At 47.0% G+C, this 10,056-nt stretch overlaps 1 protein-coding gene across 1 annotated transcript in view; it reads right to left on the bottom strand.

Moving 5' to 3' along the window:
• Positions 1-1,507: 1,507 nt before the first annotated feature.
• The window catches only part of LOC106957528 (neuropilin-2-like), a 23,679-nt gene continuing 15,130 nt past the window's right edge, over positions 1,508-10,056 (bottom strand). The window contains exon 3 of the mRNA XM_015048908.1: positions 1,508-1,787. Coding sequence (XP_014904394.1) covers positions 1,523-1,787 — 265 coding nt within the window. The 3' untranslated portion in view covers positions 1,508-1,522. The remainder of the gene's footprint in view (positions 1,788-10,056) is intronic.

Genomic DNA, 10,056 nt, shown 5'->3' with positions numbered 1-10,056 from the left:
CAATCAGAACCTGTCTGACAAGACGAAGTAGGCTTAACAATCTGAAAAAGCAACACGTCACGTCCCGAGGTAAAGAAATTCAAAAACAGACGAGAAACCGAACCACTCGAGTGAACCGGTTGAACAAACCTGGAGAGAACAGTGAAGATCCTTTCCAGGAGTCACTGGTTGACCAACGTCATTCTAAGGGAGCATCAACGATTTACCAAGCAGGTCACAAAAGAAGACAGAACAGCACAGAAGGCTCTGCTGGTAAACCAAAATGAAAAGGTTTGGAGCGGCCTAGTCAAAGCCCAGACTTAAATCTGTTTGAGGTTCTGTGGGATGACCTCAAACAGGCCTTGAAAATCAAATAGTATGGCTGAAGTAAAACGATCCCGTTACTTTTTTTTTGCACACAGCCAGGTTGGACAGGATAGCGCTTTTTCCTTTTAGTAAACGCTAAGGACCCTGGTTTTACCCGACAGAAGATGCAAGGTGTTCAGTAGAAACCTGCAACCCAGACCTGCCACAGACAGACAAACAGCCATGATGAGCGAGAGGGTGCAGGCGGTGGAGCTGTCGTAATTAACACTTGGCCTCAATCACGCATCCTGAATACGTTTTCACTCTGACGTCCTCCCTTCCTCTCCGGTCTGGCGAGCAATTCCCCAACCGTCCCTCGTCTTGGTTGTTTTTCCTGTCTCTCGTGTGCAGCTATCACGCCACCTCCACATATACAGGCAGAATCTCGCACAACGAGCCGAGCAGAACCACCCACACACGCCTACATGTGCTCGCACACTGACACAATCTCTTATAGCCCCAGAATTTCGACCAGGATCTTATTAAAGCTATAGCAACTGCATCCCCCATCCTCTATCCATGTCTGCGCGCGTGAGACAGATGCAATCTGAGCTAAAGCATCATTGGGGTTCGAGGCGGTGGCCCTGGTAACGGAGCTGAACGACAAATCTGGGTCACAGTCGTTTGACACAAACAAGAGAGATTTTTCTCAAAGGTGGGAGGCGATAACTTGTGATAAGAGGAATGCTTAGTCGATTTCCTTCGCCCCCAGCTCTTCCTCTTTCCATTTTTTTGTGCTTAAATCAAGACACATGTTGGAAGCAAAACGATTCGGGAGCTAGCTGAAACGCTGCAAAAAGTGCGCTCACTTGAACATAAATCTTGCAGCTCCGAAGGCCATTTAACCTCTTCTGCCACTGCGACCACTACAGCAAACACACCCAAACGGCCAAAACAAATCTACTCCAACCTTGCGTGCACTTTGCCCACTTTGAGAGAATCCCATTTCAGCTCAAACTCATCCCCATCAATCTCCCCGCTTCAGCTTCTTACCTATAAACCTTTAACCTTCGGTCTAACTCTGAAGTAACCCCAGAGCTCTCTCCATCATCCCACCACAGCCTTCCACGTCCAGACTTCCTCATCTTCCCAGAAGAAGCGGACGTTGCGCCAATTAAAGAGCATTCCTTACATACTCCATGTCTTAAAGGTAGTTTGCTTTCTTCTCTTTGTCTGATCATATCCATTTGGCTTCTGCTAATATAAATTGGGGGGCAGTGAATCCAGGTCTTTGGGTCCCACAGATCATCATTTCCTCACCTGTTTTAAAGATCTCGTAGCGTAGAGAGAACCCCGCGCCCTGATGGGCATAATCTGAGACGAATCTGATCTGGATCAAGGGCCCAGACGAGATGATGGGCGGCGGGGCGATGTTGCTGCAGTGTCGACCCAAAACGTCAGCGGTTTCTGAGGTCCCATCGCGGATCTCTATGAAGTCATACCTGAGCAAAACAACAACCACAAAAAAAAAAGCCCAAACAGGTTAGAAACGGTTTCTTTTAGCGTTTTCTCACAATCGTTTGCCTAAAAAGTTAGCACTGCATTCAGTTTGTAGCAGGAATGTCAACAAAAAAGTGATGGGGTAGTTAGGAATTTGAGGTAATGAAATCCAGACAGGTGTTGACCTGAGATCACTTTCATGATAGAGTCCCTGAATTTAGGAATACAACCAATCACGGGGAGAAATAAACTGTGTTGTCTCCCCACAGATGGATTCAATAAATGTAGCTCTTCTGACCCAGTTTTTGCTCGGGACGGCACGCTCAGATCTCTTTGATGACAGCTCGGGGCGAACAATCCCCAAATCCCTGAATATTGGATCACAGGAAAGAAAATGGAGGGAGGGCTGTATTTCAAACAGGACATATTTTAGTGAGTGTCTGTCAACTCGGAGGCAGAGGACGCGGGCAAACAGACAGCTGGATAGATTCATTAATAAGAGGAGTAAAAATAGATGGTTGAAGCTCATGAAAAAATCAAGAGGTGAGCACCGCTGAGCATCGGCACCAAACTCGGTTCTGATTAGCTTCCGCATGTTTGTTTTCTCAGTTCTTCATTGAGCTCTGACCGACCAACTGACCCCGAACGATGAAAGCAAATTCTTATCTGTCAGCTCGCGCGCGTGTGTGTGTGTGGGTTTAAGTGTGTATGAAAGAGAGGGAGACAAAGAGAGACAGTGCGCACCTGGCTAATCCTGAATTTGCTCATAGCTCTGTGTACCATTCCGTATGTCAGCATCACTGATTGAAACAACATGCAGATTTGGTTCACGTTGGACATTTTCATCCTTTTTTGGGCCTTTCTACTTTTGAGAGCACGCTGTGTTTGGTTGAGCGCGCTTCAACTCTGCCAGGCATAGCTCCAAAAACAGAAAGGTTTTAATGGACCACAAATGTTTTTTGCTAATGTGTTTTCATTTTGTAGCGCGTTTGATTCGACTCGGAGGTCATAACTCACACTGGGGTGTTTGGCACAACATGTTCTGGTTACAAGTTGGGGGGAGGAAAAAACAACTCCGGGATTTGGGAACTACTTTCATAAATCCATGCATTCAAACAGAAAAAGGAACATAATCACACAGAGATACTGTACAGTAGTATGTATGGAACTGATTTATGAGATGAAATACTTCATCCCTGTAACTTTCCCGACATTTAATATGTGCAGCAGGAATTTTGGATACTTTGCGGTGTCTCGGAAAGGCTGGACTGAAATTTTTTTGTCAAGAAGAAAGGTGCAGAAACATCCCAGTTTGGAGTGTGAACTTTTCAATGCTGCACTCTTAGGTACAAAGGATGTAATATTGAGGTGAATGGGAAAAAAAAGCTGTGAAAATTAGGATCCATCAAAAATAACTAAAAGTTTGGCGCACAAGTGCAAACTTTCCCAAGCCTTGTTGCTGATTGGCTCATTAATGAGTTGCAACAGAAAGATTTTCTGTAAACATAGGTTGCAGTGTTGGTCTTTTTTTGTTTGTTTGTTTTTACACTCTGAAAATGGTCGAAATTTTCACCTTTTTATTTATTCATCTTCATAAATAAGTGTTGTCTTTACTGGATTGAAAGGTATCCCTTTTGGGACCATGAAATGCTTCAGAGTGCCAGCTTTTAGCATCCTAATTTGGGGTTTGGTCAGCATTGGAACAGGGAGGAATGTTTTTAATTCTTGTTTGGTGGCAAGCTGGTGCTTAAGTGCTATTTAATGCAAGGTTCAGTATAATTTATCTGAATAATTACGCTCTTTTCGCAGACTATTAGACTCACTTTTATACCTCTTATTTTCTCTAAACAACCTGTTTGATTTTCCACCAAATGAGCATGTTGATGACTTTCTAGCTGCAAGACTGATTCATTTTCTTTCCATTTGTGTCTCCGTGGTGCCACCTCCCTTTCCTGGTACGAGTGTCTCCTCAGTCCTCATGTTGTATTTTCCCGTGTTGCTAAGTGCATCGCTGCAGGAGCCTTGCAGCTAACCGAGAGCGCCCTCCAAACGTGCAGACGTGCAAACACACTTGTCTGAATTAGTTCGTGTGACAAAGCTGTCAAGGAACAACAGGGTCGCCGCTATCTTGCTAATTAGCGTGATGAGCTGTTTGGTGCTGACAAAGCATTACAGGCATTTCTGGGCTCAAGCACATATTTAAAACCAGTATCTTTGCTAATGTTCTTGCTGCTGCTTTTAACGCGAAAAGCATTCAGGGTATGCTGAGACATGGCAATCAGCTCAAGCCTGTGGTTGCTTGTGGCATCTGAACGCTAAGATGGCTTTTGTAGTTCCAGCTTGAAATAAAACCCGGATTAAGAAGAGTCACTAATCTCCTTTTTTTTTTTCTTAGCTATCTCGCTCTTGCAGCGCATCGACTCCAGTGCTGAGCATTCAAACTAAGACTGCTGATCGAGGGATAATCCCAGCACATTAATCTGGGTCACGGTGGCACATGCAAAGGTGAAGACTGGAACACTAAATGGCTGAGATGAGCCGGAAATGTTGCAACTGTTGTCAGCACTGCGGAGGAAAATATGGAGAGGGCAGAAGCATAATACAAGAAAATAGTTCTGGAAACATTGGAGAAGAGTTCACAATGACAACGCTTTGATTTCGACATTAGGAGCTGTGAGATGCACCTACCATAGGCTAGGAATCTGGAAATCTCCGCCTCTGCAGGCTAATTAAGGAATTGGTTTGTCCTTGCACTGTGATAAACAAACCGGCTTTAATCACAACCAGACGTGGTTAAGTCCTCATGTCACAGGCAGTTTGAGGATTTGAAGTTTTGGGCCTGAGTAGCACTAACGCTTGTGGCTAAAGAAGCTGTTGTCCAATACTCTTATACATGCCCTGCTTGTAATCCTGCATTACAGAGGCGATCGTAGAGGCTTTAGTGCCAGGCTCCCACAGTGAGTCTGTGAGAGCCACCGCTATCCCTAATGCTTAAGGCTGTAACTGACACATGCTTGGGGAAAACAGCATTCAGGAGCGTGCCAACAAGCACACACCACTCATGCAAACAAGCGCACAACGTGGCGATATGGGCAAACACTGGCGCGCACGCATACACTGAATGGCGTATCTCCAACTCCGGGGATAAAAGGCCCGTGAAAGAGCTGAGAGCCTAATTAGGTTTTAATTGATTTTGGAGTGGGTCTTTATCCTTCTTTCTGTCTCTCCCTCTCTCCTGTCGTGGATTAGCGTCAGCGAGTGAGTGTTCCTCAGATGTGATTATTGACCTGTTCGCTCAGCCTCTCCCCAGGCTCTGATGAATACATGTATGAGGGCCTGACGCGCGAGAGCCCCGCCGTCTGCCTCTCTCACACACACACACACACGCGCGCACTTGAACACATTCCAGGACGTTGCACACAAATCGCCGGCGCACGCGTGCGCTCGCAGACCCGCGAAAGGCGCGCATGATACGGCAGTCGCACATTCGAGGAGACAGGTCCAGATTCCATTAGGGCTTGTTTTGAAGCAAACTCCGCCCCGTTCTGTCTGACACCACCATCCATTCCCCTCGTATGTCTGGCGGTCTGTCTGGGGTCTTCCCGACTGGCCCCTCTTTGAGGGAGCCATAATAAGGCAACTGCTTCACCCTCCATGGTTTCCCCTTTGGGGACTAGTTGGAACAGAGGGAAAGGGGTTAAGGAAACTAAAACCCCTCAGGGGCCGGTAATTCTGCACCGGTCCAGACATGTCTTCTCTTCTTCTGCTCTCATATATCACAGTGCCCCTGCGTCAAAGCAACTAATTGCCTTTCACACCTTTGCTGTTTGCTGGCGACCAGGGACATTTCCTCCAGCCGACAGTACCTCATTGCGGCCAAACAGAAGTCTAGTATCGATACACCATATGTGTGCACATTATTATGTCTCCGTACCAGCCTTTGGGACCATATGAGCTCTTCTGGGTCACTTAGAGTCCTATGAACACCTGCTGGTACGCTCCTCATTGCTCTTCTTCTAGATTGTGTTAAATCAGCAGCCAAAATCTTGTTTGCCAAACTCTCTTGAAAGTATTTTTTAGTTACAGCATGAGATTGACCAAAATTTGGCTTGCGGCAGAACCCTGGATGTCTGATTTATTTTGTTTTTGCAGATAATGCAGCAACAGCTGTTCCGGAATATCTGCAAACCAAACTTGGCTGGAGTTAGACACTCGGGGGGCTTTCAGCTGAGATGACTTTCCCCTCTCTACTGTATCTCGTTTTATTTTCTCCTAATTTTCTACTCGCGGAGCAAAGAAACCCACTAAATCCCTGTCTCCCAGACAATGAAGAGTCAGACGCCTGTCGGTTTCTTGTCTCGACGACGCACAGAAGCAGAAAGGAAGTAGGAGTGGAGGGCACACACACTCCAATGTCCCGTCTCTCTCCCATCCTCAAAGGGGACTCTAATAAACCGTAAGTGCCTCTGAAATATTAACTAGATGCTGTGAGCGGAATCCTAGCAGATCTGCAGGGTCTGCCATCTTCAATCTAGCCCCAAAACAAACCGTACATCTCTTCCTCCTGTCCTCATGCTTCACTGCCTTTCTTCAGCTGTCCATCACTGGCTCATACTTACAGATGACGGGGGGCCAAACCGCTGACCGCAAACCATCTAAGGTCAGCAGAGGATTAATCTCAAACTCTGCAGCTGTGATCCCTTAGAGTTTCGTCAACCTATATGTGTGATTAGGCTTTTCACAGAAAGTTTTCAAATTCCTACAAATATTCTGGGAGGCTTAGAAGGAAATTTGCAGTTGCAAATGCTCACTGACCCTCAAGGTTGAGGGTCAGGTACCGCCTGAAGCACAGGAGTTCAAGTATGTTGGTGCTCATGAATGATGGGAGGATGGGGCTGGAGATGGACAGAAAGATTAGGGTCTTGTGTGTAGCTTCGCCCATGCTGTTTTGGTCTGTCCAGGTAAAGAAAGGTGAGAGCCAGTAGGTAGCAAAGCTTCTGATTGAGCTTCCTCCATAGAGTGGCTGGGACAAGCCTTACAGGTAAGGTGGAGTTCAGATGATGGCTCCTTTTAGAGATTCTGTTGCAGTTTGACAACGTGCAGGATGGACTTTCTTCTGACACTTTCTTCTACCTTTCTTCTGATCTGAGAAGGTTTTAAGATCCTCTATGAGTGACTGAAGAGCTTTGCTAAGCAGTTTCCCTTTTGAGCCTGCCACCCAGAGGATCTTGGGTAAGCGGAAGATGACGGATGTATTTATGGAACTACACTTTCCCTGTGACCCATAGCTCAGTGTTTCAGGGTCAACATGACTAATTGATCTCAGTAGATATATCATCATTCTGTGTTTGAAAATACTGTGACTTCTGGAGGTTGGTGATTATGATTTCGTCCTAAACGTCGGCCAAGCGCCAAATATCGACCAATCCAGTGCTGAACAACTCCCTTCATCCGTGACCTTTGGGAACTCATCCATCTCTCCTTTCACCCTGAACCGTGCTCTACCTTCTCTTCCTCACCACCTTTCCTTCTGGCTATTGCTGATCATCTATAGATTTCCCATTACAAGCGGAATACGGGGATCGATCCCCCTCCGCGCCCCTTGGGTACCAGTAAGAGAGCAATACAGCACAAAGAAACACACATACACACACACACGCACGCACACACACACACACACACGCACACACACACACACACACACACACACACACACACACACGCATACACACACACACACACGCACACACACACACACACGCGCGCACACACACCTGCAAACATAGTTAGCTGTCATGAGGAGGCAGTGTGTGGATTTACAGCTGTATGTACATGAGAGTGTGTGCATGTTACGTTATGAAGCTGTATCATAAAACCCTCTCACCAGAGGCGGAGTTCAATAACACATAACCAAATAAAAAAAAAAAGAAAAGAAAACCCTCAAAGGTGGAAGAAATGATCTCCTTGACTGCAACTGTGCCGTTCACTGTTTAATTTGAGCGTGTGAAATTAAAACAGATCCTCCCTGGGCTAGAGAAGAGACAGAATGGGGGAAGCAAAAGAGGAAGCCAGACAGACTGAAAGAGGAGGATGAACCAAAATAGATATGAAGCAGAAGAGAAACAGGAAAACAAGAAGGAACCGTCTCCACCTCGAGCTCTTTCTCTGCTTCTTCGGCAGCTCCTGCTATATCACTAGGTAGCATCCTGGGGCTCAGTGATGGCAGATTGCATTAGAGATATGGGCCTGATATTTCATCTAGCCTTTATTACATTTAGTTCACATCAATCGGCTGGCAGCCTGGAGGTAAGAGCTATTTGGCACATGGCCGGACTCCCCCTGAAATGAAATCCTGAATTAAAGTGCCACCTCAGACACGGAGCGCCTGCACGAGGCTGCCGATTTGATTGCTGCAGTAGAGCCGCGGTCTTTGGCTGCGTCCGAGTGCTGAATGGTGCGGGCGAGGCGAGGCGAGGCGGGGGGAGGAGGGGGGCGGGGGGATGGGGGGGGAGCGAGAAATCACCAGCTGGCCGGGTATATTAGCCAGAGTTCAGAACACATGCATGGGCTGAGCAAGCAGTTTTTCCCAGCTTTTTATGAGAGCCTAAAGTGCCCAGGGAGGGGCTATGATGACTGATGAGCACTTTCACACTGACAGGCTGCATCTTTAAGCAGGTGTGTGTTTTTATTTTTAAGCATCCAAAACATATAATGCCTTGGAAGGGTCTTTACAATTCTTAAGTATTCCATAGCATTGAATTGGAGGAAAAGGTTAAGGATGAAGTGTGGGTGTATGAGTCGTTTTCCCCTTATGTATACCTACCCTTTACACATAAGCAGTAAATAAAGTCAACCTAGAGAGCAACCAAGAAACCAACTGTAACTTTCATCAACACAAGACTAATCATAAAATTCAGATGCTCTCCATCCAATCTGACAGAATTATTATGAAAGAAAATTTAGAAAAAGCAGCTGGAGAAGTAACCTAGATGACCGGCAGCCATAATCCCACCAGAAGCTGGTTCGAAAAAAGCATCGACTCAAGATTGGTTGAATAAAAATGCACGCTGCACTTTTCAGATTCATATTCGTAAACGTATATCGTGTTTTCCTCCAATATCTGCAGCAGATTGAATTCGCAGTTGACATCACCAGCGCTCCCCTCCTCAGGTAGCGCACTTCGCTCCGCCGCCGTCTCCCTAATCCCCGCTGCCATGCAGATTTCCAGCGCCGGCCGAGCGACTGAACCCCGCCACCTCTGCACCGCGCCTCCGGCTGTCCTCGTGGAGAACCGTGAAAACATGCAAAAAAGTCTGCTCTCTGCTCTCGCCCGCTCACACCGTCATGCCTAATCGCACAGGCGGAAAAAAGGGAAAGGAACCTGCAAAGGGGCTACAAGGCTCGGATCAAGCCTTGCAGAAAGCATTACAACAGGATGAAGAGAACGGAAATATCTAATGCCTCGCAGGGGGGAAAGCATCCTCTTTTGATGAGCAGAACATTAGTGTTAGAGGTCACGCATGCATAAATGTTGCTGCGATTCCCTGTTTTTTTTTTGTAATGGGGGTTATTTCATGGCACTGGATGGATGGATGGAAGCAGAAAAACGGGAAGCAGAGCTGCTAATGCTTAGTAACTCATCCTCAGTGCAAACACACAGGAAGAGTCTGAGTGGGAGTGTGTGTTAGAGGGCAGGCAGAGGCCTCCGACCCTCCAGGCGAGTGTTAAAAACGGGGGGGAAAAACTATCCCAATAAAACTGTCTGTGAAGAGGAAGGGGGGGGGGAAATCAGCCTCCTCTCCGCCTTGCACGCCTTCGGGCTGTGAGAAACTCCTTATCAACAGCCGAGCTGGAAGTCAGCTGACTTTGCGCCGTTTGGGCCGCGACGCTGGGTGTTAACATATCGGCAAAAGAGATAATTACTCACCATTTCTGCCTCCTGACGGAGAGCGACAGAAACGTCCGGCGAGGGGGGTGGGGGGTGGGGGGGGGGGAAAGCACAAAGCGTAGAGATCAAAATAACATTTCCAGCTCGGTGTGGCAATGTGACACAGCCGAATGAAAAGAGCCGACAATCATCACAAAAGCCCCTTTTCACCCACCGAGCTACTGATGCGCTTGTGGATGTACCATTTTTTCTCCTGGCTATCTCTGTCTGAGAACAATGCAACAGCCGCCATCTGGGATTATTAGATCCTGAATTTAAGGAGAGAGCGAGTCAGAGAGAGACAGAGAGACAGAGAGAGAGAGAGGGGGGGGGGGGGGGGGAGA

This window comes from Poecilia latipinna, unplaced genomic scaffold (genome assembly GCF_001443285.1).
Source record: "Poecilia latipinna isolate Pla-1442-1.1 unplaced genomic scaffold, P_latipinna-1.0 Scaffold912, whole genome shotgun sequence".
Lineage (NCBI taxonomy): Eukaryota > Metazoa > Chordata > Actinopteri > Cyprinodontiformes > Poeciliidae > Poecilia > Poecilia latipinna.
This window is presented reverse-complemented; position numbering and strand designations above follow the sequence as displayed.